The sequence below is a fragment of the Bos javanicus genome, chromosome 20, assembly GCF_032452875.1.
Source record: "Bos javanicus breed banteng chromosome 20, ARS-OSU_banteng_1.0, whole genome shotgun sequence".
Taxonomy (NCBI): Eukaryota; Metazoa; Chordata; class Mammalia; order Artiodactyla; family Bovidae; genus Bos; species Bos javanicus.
In genome coordinates, this window is record NC_083887.1 from 25,372,476 (window position 1) to 25,398,668 (window position 26,193).

The 26,193-nt window shown below is 38.7% G+C and overlaps 1 protein-coding gene across 1 annotated transcript in view; it reads right to left on the reverse strand.

Annotated features, from left to right (window-relative positions):
- The window catches only part of NDUFS4 (NADH:ubiquinone oxidoreductase subunit S4), a 112,407-nt gene extending 98,025 nt beyond the window's left edge, over positions 1–14,382 (reverse strand). Inside the window, exon 1 of the mRNA XM_061393546.1 lies at positions 14,250–14,382. Coding sequence (XP_061249530.1) covers positions 14,250–14,347 — 98 coding nt within the window. The 5' untranslated portion in view covers positions 14,348–14,382. The remainder of the gene's footprint in view (positions 1–14,249) is intronic.
- Between the last annotated feature and the right edge of the window lie 11,811 nt (positions 14,383–26,193).

Consider the following 26,193-nt stretch of genomic DNA (forward strand, 5'->3'; position numbering starts at 1 on the left):
GTCCTTCCAATGAATATTCAGGACTGATTTCCTTTAGGATTGACTGATTTGATCTCCTTGCTGGAGGGATCTTGAGGGACTCTCAAGAGTCTTCTCCAGCACTACAATTCAAAAATATCAATTATTTGGCGCTCAGCCTTCTTTATGGTCCAACTCTCCTCAAATTAATCTATAGATTTAAAGCAATACCAATCAAAATCCCAGCTGGAATTTTCAGAAATATGGATAAAATGATTCTAAATTTTAGATGGACAAGCAAAGGAACTCAAATAGCTAAAAAGTTATTGAAAAAGAAGAATGAAACCGGAAGAATCACAACTCCTCAATTACAATACATTAACCATAAAACTACAGTAATCAAAGTCTGTGTGGTAATGGCAAAGGGATTTAGATCAATGGAATAAACCCTGACAAATATTACTGAACACTGACAAAGGTCCAAAAACAATTCAATTATAAAAGAATAGCCTTTACAATAAATGGTGTTGGAACAAACGTACATCTGTATGCAAAAAAATTAACCTCAACTTAAATCTCACATTTTATATAAAAATTCACTCAATATGATCATAGATCTGAATAAAAATATTTCAAAGCCTCAGTAAGAAAACAGAGTAAAAAATATTCATGCCCTAGGGTTAGGCCAAGAGTTCTTAAATATGACAACAAAAGTACAATAAATAAGAGAAAAAGGCTGGTGAACTGGACTATCAGTATTAAGAACTTTTACTCTCGAAAAGATACTGTTAAAAGAATGAAAAGAAAAGCTACAGATGAGCAGAAAATATTCGCAAACCACATATCCAACAACGGACTTATAGCCAGAGTACTTTAAGAACTCCAAAATTCAACAATAAGAAAATAGACACCTCAACTTAAAAATGGGCAAAAGATATAACAGACACTTGGCCTCAATATTATCAGCTATCGGGAAATACATATTAAAACCACAACAAGTTATCCATAGTGGAAATGCAAATCAAAACCATTGGATACCACTTCATACTCACTGGGACAGTTATAACAAAAACAGTAATAAGTGTTGGCAAGGTTGTGAAGACCCTCATTCACTGCTGGTGGGGATGTAAAGCGGTGCAGCCAGTTTGGAAAGAGTCTGGCAATTACTCAGAGGGCTAAACACAAAGTTATCATATTATCCAGCAATTCAACTAATCTGGATACACCCAAAAGAATGAAAACCTGTGCCACACAAAAACCTGTACACAAATGTTCACAGTACTGCTGTGTGCCTTTGCAACCCCAAGAACTGTAGCCCGCCAGGCTTCTCTATCCATGTAATTTTCCCAGTAAGAATGCTGGAGGTTGTTGCCACTTCCTCCTCTAGGGGAATCTTTCTGATCCAAAGATTGAACCCATGCCTCTGGTGTCTCTGGCATTGGTAGGCAGATTCTTCACCACTGGGCCACCTGGGAAGTCAATGTTCATAGAACATTATTCATACTAACCAAAAGGTAGACACTCCCAATGTCTTATCAACTTGTGGATAAACAGTGTGATATATCCATTCAACAGAATATCATCGATCAATAAAAATGAATAAAGTACTGATACATGCTACAATTCAGATAAACCTGAAAAACATTAAAAGAAGCCAGTCACAAAAGGTAACATATAATTCTCTTGGTATGAAATGCCCAGAGTAGGCAAACTCAAAAGACAGAAAGCAGATCTGTGGCTGGCTAGAGCTAGGGAAAGGGAAAAACATATAGTGAAGGCTAATGAGCACAGGATTTCTTCTTGGAGTGATGTTCTAAAACTGACAGTGAACAGTAGCAGTTTACAACTCCGCTAAGTTGTATCTGACTCTTGCAAATCCATGGACTGTAGCCTGCTAGGCTCCTTTGTCCACATGGACTGTAGCCTGCTAGGCTCCTTTGTCCACGGGGTTCTCCTGGCAAGAATATTGGAGTGGGTTGCTATTTCCTTCTCCAGGGGATCTTCCCAACCCAGGACTCGAACCCAGGTCTCCTGCACTGCAGGCAGATTCTTTACCAACTGAGCTATGGGAAGCCCGTAAATATACTGCTGCTGCTAAGTCGCTTCAGTCGTGTCCGACTCTGTGCGACCCCGTAGACGGCAGCCCACCAGGCTCCGCCGTCCCTGGGATTCTCCAGGCAAGAACACTGGACTGAGTTGCTATTTCCTTCTCCAAGTAAATATACTGCTGCTGCTGCTGCTAAGTCGCTTCAGTCGTGTCCAACTCTGTGCGACCCCAGAGATGGCTAGAAACCATCAAATCATATATTTTCTATGAGTGAATTATATGGTAATTATGTCTCAATAAAGTTGTTTAAAAAAAAGACAACGAATTATTATACACCAATTAAAATGGTTAAATTTAAAAATATTGACAATACCAATGTTAATAAGGATACAAAGCACCTAAATTTTATACACTGCTGCTGGAAAAGCAAAATGGTACAACTACTCTGGAAAATGGTTTTGCAGTATCTTATAAAGTTAAAGTATATTACCTGAGCCTTCCCTAGTGGCTCAGTGGTAGAGAATCCACCTGTCAATGCAGGAGACGCCGGTTCAATCCCTGGTCTGGGAAGATCCCACATGCCGCGGAGTAACTAAGCCCATCTGCCACAACTATGGAGCCTGTGCTCTAAGGCCCAGGAACTGCAACTACGGAGCCCGTGCACTGCAGCCACTGAAGCCCCCTTGCAGTCTAGAGCCCATGCTCTGCAATGAGAGAGGCCATCTCAATGAGAAGCTCACACACCAAACTTAGAAATCCCCACTCACTGCAGTGAGAAAAAAGCCTATGCACAGCAATGAAGACCCAGAACAGCCCCCCAAAAAGTGTATTACCTATGGCCCAGGAATCTCCCTCCTAGATATATATGCTACAGAAATGAAATGTTTACACACAATCTTGTATACAAATGTTTAAAAGTGGCTCTATTTACAACTGCCAAAAACCAGAAATAATTCAAAAGACCTTCCGGGGGTAAATGGATAAACTGTGGTACATTCAAACAACGGAATATTATTTAGCAATAAGAAGAATGGGTTATTGATACACACAACTTAGAAGACTCTCGAAGGCATTATGGTGAATGAAAGAAACCAATTTTCACAAGATTGTATACCATATGGTTCCATTAATATTACAGTCTCAAAATCACAAAACTAAGGAGATGAAGAAAAGATTATTTGTTGCCAGAGATTACAGGGGAAGAGAAGGAGTTTTTTGGGGTATTTTGTTATTCTGTACCCTGATGACTGAGGTAATCACACAAATCTATACATGTGTTAAAATTCTAAAAACTGTTCACCAAAGGAAGATAGTGAATTTTTCTTAATAATTTAAAAAAATTTTAAATGTTAAATCCAGTCAAGAGTCAACTCTTTTATGATTTCAATTTGCTAAACTACCACATTTGATCACCTCATTTAGTTAAAAATACAGTATATAGTTCAAAGATAGATACTGGAAAAATGAAATACATCCTAAGGAGTACCAAGAAGTAGTAAAGCATTAGGAAATTTGGTCATTAATTAGGGGTAAACAAACTAGACATGCTAAGCCTGGAGCAAGAACTCAGAGGGAGAATGACTGATGACAAATGTCTTCAATTAACTGAAGGGCTGACATATGTATAAGGGTTACAATTTTTCCATATAGTATTAAAGAGAAACTTCATTTACCAGTAAATTTAAATAAAGTACAGAGGGCTTTCTAAGGCTAGAAGTTCACCGTATATTCCTCAAGTGCTAGATAATCAAGAAGCAGAAAGTTCTGGGGATTCCTGCATTAAACAAAGGATCAGACAGGATGATCCGAGAGTTTTCTTTCACCTCAAACGTTCTATGAATCTATGAACTATAACTTCTACAGTTAACCTACCAAAGTAGAAGACACTGAAAATCAAAAAGGTATCCCTTTGTGTCAAAATATCACCTTTCATTGCACAAAAATATTTAATAGCACTCTAAGTTTCCAATTTTAAAAAGACCAAATAAATACAAAACCTTAACAAAAGCCTTATTAAGACCTATTTTATTTCTTTAAATTTCATTTGTACTAAGGACATTAAATTTAAATTATTAATGACTAATTAAAGCTAATTTCATTAGACATAAAAGACAAAAGTTACAAATATAAATTTCATGCAAACTTCTATATTGAAGAAATTTCTTGAAAAAGTACTCTTTCCACACAAAGGGTGGTAGTCCTCAAAAGAGCCAAAACATCTGTATTCACTTTAAAGCTCATCAGGACAGACTGACATTTTTAGGAGAAGCATATGGCTTGCTGAACAGTCATCTAGAACAGGATCTTTTGTCTAGTAAACCTATTCAAGGACCATTTACTTATGTATGGAGTGGCTGAATAAAGAAAAGAACATATTTTTGAGTCCTAGAAAACACAAAGAATTAAATCCTTCATCTAGCTTTGTTAAGGATACAGCAAAACACATTACAAAAGCAGCCAGATCTTTACTCTCAGAGATAGTGCTCTCAAACATCTGAAACAATTCTAAGAAATCACTGAAACAAAAGAACTCTAGAAAAGCTTTCTTAGAGAACTATATCCAGCCAAAGACCACCTCCCTAAAAAAGTCATTTCCATTTTAAAGGATAAAACACTTTCTTCTTAAAACTCTGAAGGGCAGAGTTCAACAGCTGCGCTATATTAAACCTGAGCCCTTCCAAAAGGAAGAACAAGAGTCTCTGGAGAGTGAGTAACATGGCCTGCTTTCTCCAAAATTATCAAAATGCCTGCTTTGCCTCAAAGGAAAGTATCTCCTAGAAAAAGCCTCTATAAAATACATGGGTAAAAAACATAAAACTCAGATTAGGAAAATATACAAAAATAGAAGCATTTTTGCTGGTTTTTTAAAATCTCCACCTAAGGTAAAATGTATTTTGACATCCTTCAAGATACAGCATGGAAACTATTAAACAAAAACAGCAGTTTTCAGCCTTCCCTTCCCTTCAGAATCACTACAGAGGTAGATCTCAACCTAAACTTAGTGAGCCAATATATACTGGGACCAAGACATCTAAATTATTTATGCACACAACAGGTGATTTTGATGTACAGCAAGAGTTTAAAAACTGAACTTGAGCATGGTCCCATAAAGGAAAAAATTTAAGTCTAGACAGTAAAGTCAAAAAAAAAAGTCACATTTGAGCAACTAGTTCTAAAGAACCTTAGTATTTTAATCTATGAAATACTATTTAATATTTAATACAATTTAATTTTAATTAAATATTTAATGTAACTTTAATATTTAATATAATTTAATATTTAATCTATTAAAATGCTCAGTAACAGAATTTGAAACAAATTCTGAATTGTTCTCATGCCATTACTTAAAGGACAAACGACTTCAAATAGTTTGCTAAAATATCCAAAGATTCGGATGAAAATTGTTATGAAGAATATGATCTCTGCAAAGATTCCATCAGGGTGTCTGGATACTGCAAACTGAAAAAAAAGTTACAATAAAGAGCTCATGTAGGACAGAGGAGCCTGATGGGCTGCAGTCCATAGGGTCACAAAAGAGTCAGATACAACATAGTGACTAAACAACAATTATATGTATTATCTGTCAACTTTTAAAAAGTTCAAGGCTGTAATCACAATAAAGTAAATTTCAGCCACCAACAAAACTTTAATTCTATTTTATTTTATTTTTTTAATTTTATTTTTAAACTTTACAATATTGTATTAGTTTTGCCAAATATCGAATTGAATCCACCACAGGTATACCCACGTTCCTCATCCTGAACCCTCCTCCCTCCTCCTTCCCCTACCCTCCCTCTGGGTCGTCCCAGTGCACCAGCCCCAAGCATCCAGTACCGTGCATCGAACCTGAACTGGCGACTCGTTTCATACATATTATACATGTTTCAATGCTATTCTCCCAAATCTCCCCACCCTCTCCCTCTCCTTATACAAAATTCTAATAGGTTTATTTGCTTGGTATTCAAATCCATTATAAATGAAAAACAGTAATGGAAATGCTAAAGGGGAGCAGAAAAGTCAAGGAAGGACACAAAAACACTATTAAAAAGCAGACACAAGAACTCAGAAAGCATAGCAGACACTTGATAGTTTTTAAAGGCAACAGAATACAATAACTTTTTCCCAATGATCACGAGAGTAAGGAAGAAAAATATCTTCAGTATAGCTTGTTCAATATACATAACATGTATCTTGTTTAAGAGGGAAAGACAATATAATCATGAAGTTACCTACAGTCTCTTATCAGAAATAATGACAAACTTTAGGGGAAAGACCCTTACCACACACACACACACACACACAAAAAAACCCCAATTCCTCAACTGGAGACTCTCATTGTATAAAAGGAATAGTGGAGTGAAAGTAAAGAGCATCAGATAGTCTTTCAAATAAAAAATATACCTTGCTAAAAGGAAAAAAAAAAGAGAACACACGAGTTGTAGGTTACTATTATCAGACATAATATTTCTTCCTGCAAAAGTCACATATTCCTTTAGCTAAGTCAGACTATTTCCTAGTAACGTAAACTTAAAAATGTTTCCTCATCTGAAAAATAAGAATAAAAACACCTAAGTTCGTAGGATTACTTTGAGAAATGAGATAACGAAGGTAAAGTCCTTGGCCCAGTGGCTAATACACAGTAAGTGAGAAATGTTAGCTGCTATTATTAATTTGTACTCAAAATAAACTTCACAAAAATGATTCTCAATGTTCACCAAAAGATATATATTTCATTTGAAATGGTCTTATCCTGTATTCACCCTATCCCCAAACAGAGACCTCTTCTAACATGTATTATACAGGAACCAAGTTGGCTCATTTGTCTTCACTAAGTCCCATGTACTATTATTAACTTTTAAAAACTTCAAGTAGCTTGCAGATAGCAAGTCTAATAATTACCTTTAGTTACTATTATTCCTAAAGAGTTCAGATGTTCCGTGAGTACACTTTCTCAAATAATTTCATTTCCGTATCTTTTTTAAATTTGAAAACAAAAGAGGAATCAGGACACTTCTCAAAGAAATGTATGAATACAAAAAAGATCTATTCATGAGACAACTTCAGTCCAGAAGTTAACAGGGTTTTAGGTGAATATCCTCAACTCAGACCAAAGCAAATGATTAGAAAAGAATGTGAGTTGTAGATATTTTATATCCACATTTAGTAGGTTATTGCCTACCTGGTTTTCACTGATGAGGCTATTAACAGAAATACTACCTATGGCTTCCTATTTTTCCTTACCATCTCTGAATATGTATTTACTCATCTATGTGATAAGCGTTGTTACTGTAAGACCCATTACACTAGGTGCTATGAAGTATAGAAAAATGAATTAAAAATCTTTTCATCCCTCCAAAAGCCTGTGACCTAATTACTGATATATCAGTGCATATACCAAAACCTGCTTATTTTCATGTGTATGTGTAAGGGTCAGTATAGGCTGTTATTCTGAGGTAGTCGACAATCCAAACATCTTTGTGGCTTATAACAAATTTTATTTCTTAGTCTCTTTATATTTTATATAACCTATAATAATCAGCTCTGCTTTTCCCCATGTTATCTTTGTTCCAGGATCTAGGCTGAAAGAAAAAAGCCCACCTGGGACAGCAGAGGAAAAAACAACATGGCAAAACATGGGAAAGTTCCTGGAGCTAGTGTCTGACGTGACCTAGCCATTTCTGGAGAAGGCAACGGCACCCCACTCCAGTACTCTTTCCTGGAAAATCCCATGCGCGGAGGAGCCTGGTAGGCTGCAGTCCATGGGGGTCACTAAGAGTCGGACACGACCGAGCAACTTCACTTTCACTTTTCTTTTCTTTTTTTTTTATTATTATTTTTAATTTTTATTTAATTTTTAAACTTTACATAATTGTATTAGTTTTGCCAAATATCAAAATGAATCCACCACAGGTATACATGTGTTCCCCATCCTGAACCCTCCTCCCTCCTCCTTCCCCTACCATCCCTCTGGGTCGTCCCAGTGCACTAGCCCCAAGCATCCAGTATCGTGCATCGAACCTGGACTGGCATCTCGTTTCATACATGATATTTTACATATTTCAATGCCATTCTCCCAAATCTTCCCACCCTCTCCCTCTCCCACGGAGTCCATAAGACTGTTCTACACATCACTGTCTCTTTTGCTGTCTCGTTCACAGGGTTATTGTTACCATCTTTCTAAATTCCATATATATGCGTTAGTATACTGTATGGTGTTTTTCCTTCTGGCTTACTTCACTCTGTATAATAGGCTCCAGTTTCATCCACCTCACTTTTCACTTTCATGCATTGGAGAAGGAAACGGCAACCCACTCTAGTGTTCTTGCCTGGAAAATCCCATGGGCAGAGGAGCCTGGTAGGTTGTAGTCCATGGGGTCGCTAAGAGTCGGACAGGACTGGGCAACTTCACTTTCACTTTTTACTTTCATGCATTGGAGAAGGAAATGGCAACCCACTCCAGTGTTCTTGCCTGGAGAATCCCAGAGACGGGAGCCTGGTGGGCTGCCGTCTATGGGGTCGCACAGAGTCAGACACGACTAAAGCGACTTAGCAGCAGCAGCAGCAGCAGCCATTTCTGGTTAAGATTTCATTGGTCAAAACAAATCATTTGGCAAATGGGGCAGTGATGCATAATCCTGTCACAGGGAATGTAAATGTTATAAATAATAATATCATCTACCACGATATCCATCAACAAGATTAAAAAAAAGAAAATATTCAGCCTATTTAAACCAATAATAAAATCAGCATATATTTAGGTAAAATTTACTATGTGCCAAGACATTATTCTAATATTAGACTAATTAGAATTAGTCTCTGCACAATTGCACTCATCTCAGAGGCTAGCAAAGTAATGCTCAAAATTCTCCAAGCTAGGCTTCAACAGTACATGAACCAAGAACTTCCAGATGTTCCAGCTGGATTTAGAAAAGGCAGAAGAACCAGAGATCAAATTGCCAACATCTGTTGGATCATCGAAAGAGCAAAAGAGTTCCAGAAAAACATATACTTCTGCTTTACTGACTACACCAAAGTCTTTGTGTGGATCACAACAAACTGTGGAAAATTCTAAAAAGATGGGAATACCAGACCACCTTACCTGCCTCCTGAGAAATCTGTATGCAGGTCAAGAAGCAGTTAAAACTGGACATGGAACAATGAACTGGATCCAAATTAGGAAAGGAGAACATCAAGGCTGTATATCGGTACCCTGCTTATTCAATTTACATGCAGACTACATCATGCGAAATGCCAGGCTGGATGAAGTACAAACTGGGATCAAGGTTGCAGGGAGAAATATCAATAACCTCAGATACACAGACGACACCACCCTTATGGCAGAACTAAAGAGCCTCTTGAAGAAAGTGAAAGAGGAGAGTGAAAAAGCTGGCTTAAAACTCAACATTCAGAAAACTAAGATGATGGCATCCAGTCCCATCACTTCATGGCAAATAGACTGGGCAACAGTGGAAAAAGTGGCAGACTTCATTTTTTGAGACTCCAAAATCACTGCAGATGGTGACTGCAGCCATGAAATTAAAAGATGCTTACTCCTTGGAAGGAAAGTTATGACTAACCTAGATAGCATATTCAAAAGCAGAGACATTACTTTGCCAACAAAGGTCCATCTAGTCAAGGCTATGGTTTTTCCAGTGGTCATGTATGGATGTGAGAGTTGGACTATAAAGAAAGCTGAGCACCGAAGAATTAATGCTTTTAAACTGTGGTGTTGGAGAAGACTCTTGAGAGTCCCTTGGACTGCAAGGTGATCCAACCAGTCCCTCCTAAAGGAGATCAGTCCTGAATGTTCATTGGAAGGACTGATGCTGAAGCTGAAACTCCAATACTTTGGCCACCTGATGCGAAGAACTAATTCACTGGAAAAGACCCTGATGCTGGGAAAGATTGAAGGCAGGAGGAGAAGGGGATGACAGAGGAGATGGTTGGATGGCATCACCAACTCGATGGACATAAGTTTGAGTAAGCTCTGGGAGCTGATGATGGATGGGGAAGCCTGGAGTGCTGTTGTCCATGGGGTCGCAAAGAGTTGGACATGACTGAGCGAATGAACTGAACTGAGAGTGCTCTAGACTCACTCTAAAGCAGGAGCTCAGAGTGTTAAAATATTTAACTAGTTTTTAAATCTCCTAAGAGGAATTCAACAAATATGTATGCTACTGATGAAAACAGACCAACTAATTATGGATATTTTTAATGAGGAAAATAAGCAAAACAATGAAACCTATTAGAAAGCACATTATAAACACTGCAAGCTCACAAAACTTGGTCTTGATACATTCCAGACAGCAAAAAGTAGCTCCCCTTCAGAGAGGAATTTGTTTATCCAGCAGAAGCCAATCTGCGGACTTTAAATGTCCTAATAACTGAAGCTCCAATACTTTGGCTAACTGATTCGAAGAAGCGACTCATTGGAAAAGACCCAGATGCTGGGAAAGACTGAAAGCAGGAGGAGAAGGGGCAGCAGAGGATAAGACAGTTGGATGGCATCACCGACTCAATGCACATCAGTTTGCGCAAACTCCAGGAGATAGTGAAGGACAAGGAAGCCTGGCCTTCTGCAGTCCATGGGGTTCCAAAGAGTCAGATATGACAGCAACTGAAAAACAAGTGTTTCTCAAATTTAGGCTGAGACAGTTTCTCAGCAAGGTGTAATATACAGAGAACTCTTATCAAACTTAGTACCTCTTACTCATTGAAGGTTCCTGCAAACTCATAATTTCATACTGGCTTATCTAAGTCTGAAAAATAAGATAGAGCAAGAGAATACAATACAAAACAGGCCTCACAAAAAGGTCCCATACACTTAGCTCCCACCAGTACTAACAACACACCCTCTGAAGAACCTAAGGAGCTATATTTGAGATAAACACAAGACAGTCCAATCGAAAGAAGTGATAGAACAGGGCTAGGTGAGATAAGTATACATGAACAGGTTAAAGAAAACAAAACCACTGTATCAAATGTCCTGAGTCCTAAATACTGCTATTTTGAAATAAAATGCCATTTTTCTCTGGGCTTCCCTAATAGCTCAGCTGGTAAAGAATCCGCCTGCAATGCAGGAGACCCCGGTTTGATGCCTGGGTTGGGATGATCCACTGGAGAAGGGATAGGCTACCCACTCCAGTATTCTTGGGCTTCCCTGGTGGCTCAGCTGGTAAAGAATCTGCCCACAATGCGAGAGACCTGGGCTCGATCCCTGGGCTGGGAAGATCCCTTGGAGAAGACTAATATCTAAATAGTTAAACTTACTCTGGACAATCCCTTAGGAATGTCAGGGAAAGTAAGGAAAAGTGTAAGCCATATATCCAGGGTTTTCTCCCTTCTCCTTCAGTCCAGGGAAATGAGAAGCACCTGGAAACACACTCACTCTAGAGCAGGTGCTCAGTAACCGGACCAGCTGAAATCAACGACACCATTTAGTTTTTTCTGTCTTGTGTGTGCATGCTGTCTGGTTTTTGGTCTCTTTGGTTTTTTACAGATATACTGCAGTTAAATTCATACATTAATAAGTTAATGTACCAGTTAACTGCTTCTTTCCTTCTGCTAACAGTTCTTTTTTTTTTTTTTAGTATTTGATCACTACTCCCTTCCTTACCAAGGGCCTTACTGATTCTCCCCTCTCATTTTACTTAAGTGATCTGAAATGTCACATCATTTGCAAATAAAGTAATAAAATACAATGAATTTAAGATGTATATCTCCCCATTAATGGCTCTCTTTCCACACTCCACCTTTCCAGATCCTCATTACTCACAAGTCATAATGTAAAGAGATTTTAAGGATAAAAAGCAAATACTATGTAAGAGAGAAGTGCCATACATTTCCCTCAAGATGAAATTAACAACATAAGCTCTTTAGGGAAAAAAAGAAAAAAATATATAGTAAAGAAAGCAAACAAGTGTATCATTTGACTTGGGTTTAAAATTTGCTTTGACTTTTAAGAATTTTAATATCTGAAACTGGAGAAGGAAATGGCAACCCACTCCAGTACTCTTGCCTGGAGAATCCCATGGATGGAGGAGCCTGGTAGACTACAGTCCATGGGGTCACAAAGAGTTGGACACGACTGAGCAACTTCACTCAATATCTGAAACAGTTCATCTTTACATGGTTTAAAGTTTTATTTTCAAATCTCTTCTAACACATTTGCAAGCAGAAACTCTTTAAATGTGGATAAGACTAATTACCAGAGTTTCCAAAATCTAGTATCTTAACTTCAACTACTATAAATTGCTAACAAAATGGCTGTGACTTAGACATACAGCACAGCCATGTTTTGTTTATTTTTGGCCACGCCCCGGAAGTTTGTGGGATCCTAGTTCCCCACCTGGGATTGAAGCTGGAAGGGCTTCATACTGGCTTATCTAAGCACTAGTGTGTGTTAGCTGCCCAGTCATATCCAACTCTTTCTGCCCCCATGGACAGTAGCCCACTAGGCTTCTCTGTCTATGGGATTCTCCAGGCAAGAATACTGGAGTGGATTGCCGTTCCCTTCGCCAGGGGATCTTCCTGACCCAGGGATCAAACCCTGGTCTCCTGCACTGCAGGCAGATTCTTTACCATTTGAGCTACAGCGATGTCCTTCTAACCCCTAGACCACCAGGGAATTCCCTACAGCCACATTTTGATTGGCCATGGACCCTTCAAATTTGCTCTCAGTTCAAGGGCTACTGTGAATTACTTGGAAATGCAAAATTAATCTCCATAGTATCTAGGAGAATAGCTAACCTGGGTCACCTCTATTCTAGACCTAGGTTAACCAGTGGAGTATCTTAGAGAAATACTTTACATTCTTCAAGTTCCCCATAAGTAGAACAGTTAATTACAAACTTATACTTTTCAATGACACTATATTATGTATATGAGCTTCTCTGATGGCTCAGAGGTAAAGAATTCGCCTGCCAATGCAGAAACACAAGAGATGCGGGTTCCATCTCTGGGTCAGGAAGATCCCCAGAGAAGGAAACGACAACCCACTCCAGTATTCTTGCCTGAAGAATTTCATGGACAGAGGAGCTGGGGGACTACAGTCCATGGGATCGCAAGAGTCGGACACGACTTGGCAACTAAACAACAACAATAACAGTATTATGTATATATTGCCCTCAAGACTTTTAATAAGCCACTGACCCTACCTAGGGCATCTTTCCCATCCATCATCCACTATTTAAAACCTAAATAAAACTTATCTCCCAAAATCCTTTCTAATTAACTCTTTCCAACTCTCTGTATTCCCTTTATGTTTAATACAACACTAAACTAATTTCAATAGACTCTCTCTTCAATTTTTAACACTCCCATCCCTCACACCCCCTTCAGTTCTGTCCATCCAGTCTTTGCATCGCTGTTCTAAGCACTCCTGCAGAAGACAATCAACAAAAGCTCTAGTTTATATTTGTACTAACAAGCTGTGAAAACAACAATTTAACAAAATAATAAATTTTTCGCAAATAGAAATGCTAGATAGTATGTGTGTGGGCGCGTGAGCTGTTGTTATACTAAAACCAGGAAAATGCAGAAAAATAGGGAAATGGAGGATTAAGTAATGCAGTCAAAAAAGAAAACACCATCACAAAAATGCTTCAATGAAAAACAATGAACAACAACAATCTCTGAATTACAGTGAGGCTTTAATAAAATTCTACATGGGAAAAATCTCAGCATTACCACCAGCCTTTTAAAAATTACTTTCCAGTATTACTAGGAGCAGTAATTTTACTAACATTGAATTCCAACCAAGTTTTCCTCCCAAGCAGCCTGACAAATAAAATGTTTCAGTTCAGAAACCTAATCAATACCACTTAAAGTCGTGTAAGGGAAAGAGACATTCAACCCTCCAGTAAAAACTGGAGTGATGGGCAAACAGGTGAAAAACGGACGGTTTCAGAAAGAAGGGAAGAAAAATGAGACTCCGCCTCCTCTCTGGGGGCTCAAGCTCGGTTCATAGCTTCGGAGACAACCCCATACCCCAGACCTTCTTCTCCCATAGCAGCAATGCATGGTTCCAAGAAACCAGGGGTCTTCCTCTCCTCTCCCCGCATGCACGCCCCGACTCGCCTGGCCAAGCTCCCCTAGATCGCCCCAAATCCACCCGCCCTCTCCCGAGGAAAGGGTCAGCAAAGGACGTTTTCCCGAGGCCTTCTCCGGGATCCAGCTAGGAGAGACCTCCGCAAAGGTGAAGAGACCCGAGAAGCTTAAAGAAGAAGCCTCATAATCCTGTTACCTGGTCGAAACCTTGGAAACGGAAACGGCAGCTACAGTCGCTACCCTTCTCCCCCACAACGCTTGCCTCAGCGCCACTGACATTGAGACCGCCGCCATCTTGCTACAGGCAGACACTAGGACGGATCACCGCAAGGGACAAGCTTCCTTCGTTTTCAAGCCCATGGAACCGCAACGCAAAAGAGTAGGGAGGGTTTGGTTAATTTCATTATTGTTAGGTGTTTTGTTAAATAATGGAGTTTTAAAAAGAGGTGCAACGTTTGGTTGCAAGAGATAAGAAGGAAAATGGACGGAAGAAAAATGCAAGAAGTGCATTAAGTGTAAATATAAGCCTCATAAAGTATAATCCTTGTCTGTTAGGACTGGTTTACATACCGGTTAATGAAGAGACGGAAAGAAAATGCTTGAAAATTTCAACACCTGCAACTCATAATTTTTTCAAAGGACTCAATATAAGGGGCTGAGCCCACTAGAAGAGCTAGAGGGCTTGTTGGTGATTGAGAACCTAAAGTAGTACTTTTCCAAAATGTTGCCAGATTCAGTTTGCAAGCCCTCAGGAAAGGGCTGTATTCAGTTTGATGTTCTGTAGTTGATTCTTATAATGATCATATTTTCCAAATGAAAAATCTAGACACATGGCCTGGCAAAAGATTTTTTTTTTTTTTTGACGTGTGTATTCATATGAAAAACTTATGAAACATACTATTTTATATCAGTCTTTTCCCAGTAAATCCTGAACGTAATCCATGGATACTAGACATACAAAACAAAACTATCTTCTGAGGCAATTGTTAGTAATATGTTTGTATTGTGGACTACTAACCATAAGGACAATGATTAACTGTGGATTATAAAATAAAAAGTAGGTTCGTTGGTGGGGTGTGCTATTTTAGAGAACTTTTTTTAAGTTAGAATGCCCCTGCTTTTAAAATTAAGCAGGTGAAAACACTTTTTATTAAAAGAATAGTATTAACAGGTGGATGGGGAATGCCTTGGTTCTGCATTAAGGCCAAATAAAAGAAAACGAAATACATAAGGGAAAGGGGTTAAGAAAGAGATTGAGTGGGGAGTGCAATGGGATGGGTGTTTAAGAGGGAAGGGGACATAGGAATACCTATGGCTGATTCATGTTGCTGTTAGGCAGAAACCAACACAATGCTGTAAAGCAGTTATCCTTCAATTAAAAATAAATTAATTCAAAGAAAAGATTGAGCACCACAGCACCTAGTACCAGAGAGAAAGCCTTGTCCAGGGAAAGAGGAAATGCACAGAAAGATGAAGGAAGAGATATCTCACAGAGAATTTTCTTTTAAATTTTTATTTTTGAAATAGATTTCACAGGAGGTTGCAAAAACAGTACAGAGAGCTCTTGTACAAACTTAACTCAGTTTCTCCCGTTGATTACGTCTTATATAATTGTTGTACAGTATGGAAGCCAGTATTTCAAATCCTGAAAGATGATGCTGTGAAAGTGCTGCACTCAATATGCCAGCAAATTTGGAAAACTCAGCAGTGGCCACAGGACTGGAAAAGGTCAGTTTTCATTCCAATCCCAAAGAAAGGCAATGCCAAAGAATGCTCAAACTACCGCACAATTGCACTTATCTCACACGCTAGTAAAGTAATGCTCAAAATTCTCCAAGCCAGGCTTCAGCAATACGTGAACCGGGAACTTCCTGATGTTCAAGCTGGTTTTAGAAAAGGCAGAGGAACCAGAGATCAAATTGCCAACATCCGCTGGATCATGGGAAAAGCAAGAGAGTTCCAGAAAAAGATCTATTTCTGCTTTATGGACTATGCCAAAGCCTTTGACTGTGTGGATCACAATAAACTGTGGAAAATCCTGAAAGAGATGGGAATACCAAACCACCTGATCTGCCTCTTGAGAAATTTGTATGCAGGTCAGGAAGCAACAGTTAGAACTGGACATGAAACAACAGACTGGTTCCAAATAGGAAAAGGAGTACGTCAAGGCTGTATATTGTCACCCTGTTTATTTAACTTCTATGCAGAGTACATCATGAGAAACACTGGACTGGAAGAAACACAAGCTGGGATCAAGATTGCCAGGAGAAATATCAATAACTTCAGATATGCAGATGACACCACCCTTATGGCAGAAAGTGAAGAGGAACTAAAAAGCCTCTTGATGAAAGTGAAAGTGGAGAGTGAAAAAGTTGGTTTAAAGCTCAACATTCAGAAAACGAAGATCGTGGCATCCGGTCCCATCACTTCATGGGAAATAGATGGGGAAACAGTGGAAACAGTGTCAGACTTTATTTTTCTGGGCTCCAAAATCACTGCAGATGGTGACTGCAGCCATGAAATTAAAAGATGCTTACTCCTTGTAAGGTAAATTATGACCAACCTAGATAGCATATTCAAAAGCAGAGACATTACTTTGCCAACAAAGGTCCGTCTAGTCAAGGCTATGGTTTTTCCTGTAGTCATGTATGGATGTGAGAGTTGGACTGTGAAGAAGGCTGAGTGCCAAAGAATTGATGCTTTTGAACTGTGGTGTTGGGTAAGACTCTTGAGAGTCCCTTGGACTGAAAGGAGATCCAGCCAGTCCATTCTGAAGGAGATCAGCCCTGGGATTTCTTTGGAAGGAATGATGCTAAAGCTGAAACTCCAGTACTTTGGCCACCTCATGCGAAGAGTTGACTCATTGGGAAAGACCCTGATGCTGGGAGGGATTGGGGGCAGGAGGAGAAGGGGACGACAGAGGATGAGATGGCTGGATGGCATCACTGACTCGATGGACGTGAGTCTGAGTGAACTCCAGGAGTTGGTGATGGACAGGGAGGCCTGGCGTGCTGCGATTCATGGGGTCGCAAAGAGTCGGACACGAGTGAGCGACTGAACTGAACTGAACTGATGGAAGCCAGGAAACTGACATTGATATGAAGTGTTTATGCATTCCTTTGTCATTCTATCACGTGTCAATTCATGAAACCCCTAGCAGAATCAAGATACAGAACTGTTCATCACCACAAAGATTTCCCCTGGTGTTACTCCTTTATATACCCACCTCCCAACCCCTGGCCACTACTACTGTTTCCACTTGTATAATTTCATATTTCAAGAATGTTGTGTAAATAGACTCGTAGTATATATAACTTTTTGACATTGGCTTCTTTCACTCTTCATAGTGCCTCTGAGATCCATTCATGGTATTGCATTTAACAATAGTTCTTCACTTTTTATTGCTGGGTGGTATTAGTATTCTGTGGTGCATTAGTCTAGATTCTCCAGAAAAACAAAATGAATAGGATATATATATATCTGGATTACCACAGTTTGATTAACCATTCACCTGTTGCAGAATATTTGGTTTGGTTAGGACTAGAGATGGCTGGATGGCATCACTGACTTGATGGACGTGAGTCTGAGTGAACTCCGGGAGTTGGTGATGCACAGGGAGGCCTGGTGTGCTGCTATTCATGGGGTCGCAAAGAGTCAGACACGACTGAGCGACTGATCTGATCTGATTACAGATAAAACTGCAATGAACAATCATGTACAGGTTTTTGTGTGGACATAAATTTTCATTTCTCTGGAATAAATGCTCAAATGTGCAATTTTATTTAGTTTCTTTAATAAAACTGCTAAACTATTTTCCAGAAAACCTGTACCATTTTTCATTCCCACCAACACTGTATGAGATCCAGATTCTCCGTGTCCCCACCAATATTTGGTATTTTTAATTTCAGTTCAGCTAACATAAATAATAGATGTGTAATGATAGTTCGTCAAGATCTTAATTTATATTCCCATCATGACTAATGATGTGGAATATCTTTTCATGTGCTTATTTGCCATTATGAGTATTCCATTCAGTTCAATGTCTCATATTTTGTCCATTTTCTAATTGCATTATTAGTTTTTTGCTATTTACATTTGAGAGGTTTTATGTAGTCCAGATATGAGTCTTTTATCAGATATGTGGTTCACAAATATTTTCTCCTGTCTGTAGCTTGTCCTTTCATCCTCTTAACAGGATGTGTTGCTCAGTAAATATTTTTAATTTTGATGAAGCCCAATTTAGTCATTTTTAAATTTATGGATTATGCTTTCTTTTGCTTCCATGTTTTACTTATTTTTATTGCGTTATAATTAACATGCAATATTGTAGTAGTTTCAAGTGTCTAAGAGTAATTCAGTATTTTTGTACTTTATTAAATGATTATGGCAGTAAGACCATTTGCCATCTGTCACCATACAAAGTTGTTATGACATTATTGACTGTATTCCCTATGTGTACGTTATATCCTCGTGACTTATTTATTTTATAGCCAGAAGTTTCTGCCTCTTAATCCCTTTCACCTATTTTGTCCGTCTTCACCTATTTTGTCCGTCTCCCTACCCCACTCCCATCTGGCAACCACCAGTTTGTTCCCTGTATCTATGAGTCTGTTTCTGTTTGGTTTTGTTTGCCCATTTGTTTTATATTTTACATTCCACATGTAAGTGAAATCGTACAGTATCTGTTTTTCTACATTTGACTTATTTCATTTAGCATAATACCCTCCAGATCCATCTATGTTGTTGCAAATGGCCTTCATTATTACTCGTGGCTGAGTAATATCCCATTTTATGTATAGACCACACCTTCTTTATTCATTCATCTATTGATGGATACTTAGGTTGCTTTCATGTCTTGTCTATTTTAAATCTTGCTGTAATAAACACAGTGGAGCATATATCTTTTCAAATCAGTGTTTTCATTTTCTTTGGATACATACCCAGAAGTTGATTTGCTGGATCATGTGGTAGTTCTATTTTTAATTTCTTGAACCCCCATCCTGTTGCTTTTGGTATCTTGTCCAAATACTGTTTACCAACCCTAGGTCCTAAAGATTTTCTGTTTTCTTGTAAAGGTTTTTTTGCCTCACCTTTTACATTTAATTCTATGATCCACTCTGAGTTAGTTTTTGAGTTAAGTTTTAAGTTAATAAGGTGTGAGGTATAGGTCGAAGTTCGGTTTCTTACCTGTGGATATCCAATTGTTTTAGCACTATGCATTGAAAAGATTGTCCTTCTCTCATTGAATTGGTTTTGTACCTTTGTCAAAAAAACAGTTAGCCGTACTTGTGTGTGGCTATTTCTGGGTTCTCTATTTCAGGAGAATTTTAAGACTTTGATTTTAGATTAAATTTTTATAAGTTTGTTTTCTTTTTTAAGGAGTAACATATGATCTGTCAAAATATTCATAAGAGCAACTTACTATAGCCATGTTTCTAGTCCTATTAGCCTAAACCCAACCTTTCCACCTACCACCTACTGTGGTACCTTCCTTCTATGAATTTGCAATCCCCAGCAAAACCTTCACTCTCTGGTTTTTTGTTTTTTGTTTTTTTTTGCCTTGACCTGTGTCTTCTGTGTTGGCAGGTGGACGCTTTATCACTGAGCCACCTGGGAAGCCTGGATCATAAGGTAGCTCCATTTTCAGTTTCTTGAGGAACCTGCATACTGTTTTCCATCATGGCTTTCTAATTTACACTCCCACAAACAGTGCACAAAGGTTTCCTTTTCTCCATACCCACAGCTCATGACCCCAAACCAGCATTGCCAATAATACACTCCTGTGGAATCTCTGGTTCTCCTGACCTTTAGCTGGATTTCCTCACCCACCCATACATGAGTTCCTTTCTGACTTCACATACACAATATAAGCCTAAGAATGAAACACAAATAACTTGCTGTGTGCTTTTTTTTTCCCCCAGCAATTTCACCTAAACTATAGATTCTACCACTAAGCTTAATAGAACGTCTAGGTCCAAATACCATTCTATTATCTCAGTAGGAGTATTAAAATATGAGTTGACTTTAACTTTTGCTTGCATTTATTGCAAGGTTCCCAGAATACTCCTGAGCCACTCATGATGGCTAAATAAAATAGCAACCTAAAATACTTATTTTACTACCAACAATTACTCACTATCTAACTTTATCTGATCAGGACCTTTGTGCTAGCTGTTCTCTGTGGCTAGAATGCTATTCCTTGTGTCTGGAATAATCTCTCACCTTTCTGTCTCTCTCTCTCACAAATCACATTTTCAATGAGGTCCTTTCTGATTACCCTGTCTAAACTTTTGACCCCACCACAACACTTTCTATTCATCTTCCCTGCTTTATTTTCCCCCTTAGCATTTTTGTAAGTTTTAGCACTTTATGAACTTTCTATAATAAATGTGAATTATAAAAGAAGGGAGAAAACTGTCCAGTAGTTAAGATCAATCTTTTTCTACTTATGAATGTAAACTTTTTCTAACCAGGAATGTTGCCAGGAATAATTATTCTATTTCTGCAATTAACCAAATGAAGATATTTTACTTAGTTACAACAATTAGTGAACTATATAATTCTACTCTCCCTGTACCTGGAAATCTGCAGTGGCCTCTATTCAATTACCACCCTTATTCTGGCCTCCCATTTATATCCACTTTGGATATAAATGGAACACGTGATCATGTCACCTGTATAAATCCCTCCACTGGCTTACCAGTGTCCTCAGGATAAAGACAAAAATCCCTTCAGCTGATCTGACAGGCTCCATGCGGTCTGTTTCCACCTTCTTTCCTGTCTACCTACTGACTGTCCTACACTGAACCCTTCACAAACGGTCACCTACTGCAGTGCTCTTCTTTGCCTCTTCTCTAGTCACCCTCCTTGCCTTTCAGATCACAGCATAAGAGTCCCTCCCTGTGGTAGAAAATGTAGGTATCTTATTAGTATTTCCCACCTCCCCCCTTCCTTGATGACAGAGCCTGAATCCTACTATAGAGGATTTTAAAAATGTTGTATTCTTGCTTTTCCATCAGCTTGCAGCTAGCACATGCACATGGGCAAGGCCAAGAGATCTGACGTTCCTTCTGAGAAAACAGGTTTCTGGAAAAAAGAGACACAAGTAAGAATGTCTCTTTTTCTGGCTTCCGATACAGTTGTGTGAAGAAATAATGCCTTGAGCTGTCACATCTTCTCAGCAAGAGAGACAAATATAAGAACCTAGCCAACAAGAAAGGTTGGAAGAGCAGAGAGAGGGTAAGAGCCTAGGGCTTTAATGGCATTGTTGAGCTTCTGAATCAACCCTGATCAAAACACCTCTAGACTTGTTATAAGTGGCTTAAGTGTTGAAGCCTCCATTTGTTAGATACCCTGTAGCTGAAAAGATTGTTAAAAGTGAAAGTCGCTAAGTAATGTCTGACTCTTTGAGACCCCATGGACTACTCAGTCCATGGAATTCTCCAGACCAGAATACCAGAGTGGGTAACCTTTCCCTTCTCCGGAGGATCTTCCCAACCCAGGGATCTAACCCAGGTCTCCTGCACTGCAGGCAGATTCTTTACCAGCTGAGCCACCAGGGAAGCCCAAGAATACTGAAGTGGCCAGCCTATCTCTTCTCCAACAGATCTTCCCAATCCAGGAATCAAACCGGGGTCTCCTGCATTGCAGGCGCATTCTTTACCAACTGAGCTATCAGGAAATGTTTTTACTGATGTTCTTTTTATCAGAGATTTCACATGCAAGAATTACTTCTCTGACCTCCCTGACCATGTCAATTCCTCTTTTTATAGACCCATCTAGCATATCTTTCCTTTCAGAGCACCTCCTATGTTGCAGTTTCGATAATGCAATGTAGTCATCTCTTTCTCCAGAATGTAAAGTAAGTTCTCCAAGGACAGAGATCATATCCATTTTTGCAGATCATTTTGCCTGTATCTGACACATAGCAAGACCCAAAGAAAGTGTAGAATCCATGAGTGAATGAATGAATGAAGCTATTAGAACTTTAAAAATATCAAAAATAAGGAGAAAGAGCCTTTTCTTTTTGCTACTTTTGCTCATAAAAAGTTGATACACATTGTTTTTAAGGTGATTTTTGCCTCAGGTCTACAGATCTTATTGGTTTCTAATATTTCATCTTTGATCAAGTACCATTTCATGAAGACCTTGGTGGGATACTGGGGATAGGGGTCAATGTTACCGGCAAAAGACCTGAAACCATAAATCTACCTTTTACTAGGCCTGCATTTTTAAAAAATTTAATAACCCCTTTCATTTCCTTATTTCTCACATTTCAAATATAGGATATAAGCCTGAAAATGGAATGCAAATAATTTGCTGTGTACATTTATTTTTTTAACAATTTCACCCAAACTATAGTTTCTACCACTAGGTTTAATAAATGTTTAGGTCCAAATACTATTTTATTTCAGATACGAGTATTAAAATATGAATTTTTTTTTTTGCTTCTTGCTTGCATTTCAAGCATGGTGGCCAAAAGAAACATTTAGTTTAGTTTTTCTAATGCCATGTGAAATTTACAGTGGATTTGAAGTTGTCTGGTTTTAATTTTTTCCCTTTGCACATGGGTCTTCAATAAAGCATCCAGAAGAAAATAAATTAAAACCAGACATTTCTATCAGAAGTTTCACATGCAATCGCTATAGACATGAAAAAATTCCACCATCACTTATTGGCTACAAACTAATATTTTAAATCACATCTTATTTTTCACAGTTAATTTAATTGAAAACCTTGAATTAATACCTTATCATCTTATAAAATTATTATGACGTCTGGCAGGGTTGCTGAGGCTTTGGCAACAAACGAAATAATTTTTACCGATAGTGAAGAAATACCACTTGAAATTATTTTTGGAAATCAAAGTGTGCAAACAATCAAAATTCCTAAAAGCTCAAAGAATTTTCCCACATAAATTTGATCACATGTCCCATCACAACCTGGAGTTCTAGTTCTAAATTTTCATGTTTATGGGTCATTCTCAAACTTGACAAGTGAAAAACCAAATTAATTATATTTTTTCCCTTTCTCTTACCTAGAGCAAATCTGTCCCTCACATTCACTCTCTCTGGCTTGGCAAAATGCTGTCATCTTTCCTCCAATATAAGATGTCATCAACTGTAAAATGTATTGTTTTTCTGTACTAATAAGTATAAAAAATGCAGCAATTAAACCATGACACAATACCAACTCTATTATATATCCTGCCTTCAAAGAGGTAAAATGTGGGGGAAATTCACATTTTAGAAGCAAAGAAACATAGTAATTACCTAACCTATGTCCTCCCCTTTATCGTAAGGAATAGAAGTCATTATTTACTGGTCTCTGGAATAAATATTTTATTGCTAGGAATAACCATGTAACAAGTTCTGACCAAAGAAATATAAGAAAAAAGTATCATGTGACACTTTCTGGGAAACCTCCTGTAAACATAGACAGTAATTGCACCTCTTTGCCCTGCCCCCTGCTTTTTCTTTATTTCATCATCCTGCTATGAAGATGCAAATGTGAAGGCTCAGACCATGAAACATGAGCTCTGTGATGAGCAAATAATGAGGTGAAGGAGACTGGATACTCCAACCATCTTTTGATTCCATAGCACTGTATTGATCGTACCACAGTTTCCCTGTTCTTCACTTTCTTGATGATGCCTCTGTGTGTGTGTGTGTGTGTGTGTGTGCTCCGTCACTCCCCACTGATCCAGATTAAATTCCATGGCTGGTTATTATGATCATTTTCTTGCTTACACTTGTGATTCCCTTGTCCTTCTCTCTTTCTTGTATTTGGTGAAATTGCCACCTAGGTTAAATTCACCTGTCTTTCTATCCTGCATCTTCACCTATGCAGCAAAACACAACAGGGGAAAAGCACCAAATTATACTGACTTGTCTCACTTTACCACAACCCTCAAATTGGCCCTTAATGCTACTTGCCAAACATATTGTGTGCATGCTTAGTTGCTTCAGTCATGTCCGACTCTTTGTGATCCCATGGACTGTAGCCTGCCAGGCTCCTCTGTCCATGGGATTCTCCAGGCAAGAATACTGGAGTGGGTTGCCTTGCTCTCTTCTAGGGGATCTTCCTGGCCCAGGGAATGGACCCATGTCTGTTGCGTCTCCAGCATTGGCAGGCAGGTTCTTTACCACTAGTGCCATCTAGGAAGCCCAACTTTCCTATGTTCTATATTCATATATTCTTAACCCATTTACCTTTTTACGCATTCTTCTTTCTCCTCAAACTTCTGTTTCCTCTTCTATCCTTACTCCTTGCGGTAACTCTTCTACTTCATTGAGAAATTTCATTAATCAGAAGAATTTTTCTCAAATCCTCCTACACTATTGGTGAGAAGGTAAATTGGTATAGCCACTATGGAGAACAGAATGGAGGTTTCTTTCAGTCCAGTTCAGTCATTCAGTTGTGTCTGACTCTTTGCGGCTCCACGGACTGCCTCACGCCAGGCTTCCCTGTCCATTACCAATTCCTGGAGTTTACTCAAACTCATGTCCATTGAGTCAGTGATGCCATCCAACCATCTCATCCTCTGTCATGCCCTTCTCCTCCTGCCTTCAATCTTCCCCAGGATCAGGGTTTTTTCAAATGAGTCACTACTTTGCCTCAGTGCCCAAAGTGTTATAGTTGCAGCTTCAGCATCAGTCCTTCCAATGAATATTCAGGACTGATTTCCTTTAGGATGGACTGGTTGGATCTCCTTGCAGTCCAAGGGACTCTCAAGAGTCTTCTCCAACACCACAGTTCAAAAGCATCAATTCTTTGGCTCTCAGTTTTCTTTATAGTCCAACTCTCGCATCCATAGGATGATCTCTGTTTGTTTCCAAGGCAAACCATTCAATATTATAGTAATACAAGTCTATGCCCCCACCAGTAATGCTGAAGAAGCTGAAGTTGAACAGTCTATGAAGACCTACAAGACCTTCTAGAACTAACACCCAAAAAAGATATCCTTTTCATTATAGGGGACTAGAATGCAAAAGTAGGAATTCAATACATAACTGGATTAAGATGCAAATTTGGCCTTGAAGTACAAAACGAAGCAGGTCAAAGGCTAACAGAGTTTTGCCAAGAGAATGCAAACTTCTCTAGGCACTGGTCATAGCAAATACCCTCTTCCAACAACACAAGAGAAGACTCTACACATAGACATCACCAGATGGTCAATACTGAAATCAGACTGATTATATTCTTTGCAGCCAAAGATGAAAAAGCTCTGTACAGTCAGCAAAAACAAGACTGGCAGCTGACTGTGGCTCAGATCTTGAACTCCTTATTGCCAAATTCAGACTGAAATTGAAGAAAGTAGGGAAAACCAATGGACCATTCAGGTATGACCTAAATCAAATCCCTTATGATTATACAGTGGAGATAATAAATAGATTCAAGGGATTAGATTTGATAGAGTGCCTGAAGAACTATGGACGGAGGTTCATGACATTGTACAGGAGACAGGGATCAAGACCATCCCCAAGAAAAAGAAATGCCCCAAGATTCAAAATAGTTGTCTGAGGAGGCCTTACAAATAGCTGAGAAAAGAAGAGAAGCTAAAGGCAAAGGAGAAAAGGAAAGATACCCATTTGAATGGAGGTTTCTTAAAAAACTAAAAATAGAATTACCATATGACCCAGAAATCCCACTACTGGGCTTATACCCAGAGGAAAGAATAATTAAAAAAAAAATATGCACCCCAATGTTCATTGCAGCACTGTTTTCAATAGTCAAGACACGGAAGTAAGCTAAATGTCCATCAACAGAGGAATTATATATATATATATAATTGAATATTGTTGTTTAGTCACTAAGTTGTGTCTGACTCTTGCAACCCCATGGACTGTAGCCTGCTAGGCTCCACTATCCATGGGATTTTCCAGACAATAACACTGGTGTGGGTTGCCATGTCCTTCTCAAGGGATCTTCCCAACCCAGGGATCAAACCCACATGTCCTGCATTGGCAGGTGGATTCTTTACCACTGAGCCACCACAGAAGCCCACATATATACAATGGAGTATTACTCAATAAAAAAGAACAAAATACTGCCATTTGCAGTAACACAGATGTACCTAGAGATTGTCATACTGAATAAAGTGAGTCAGACACAGGAAGACAAATACATGATATCGCTTA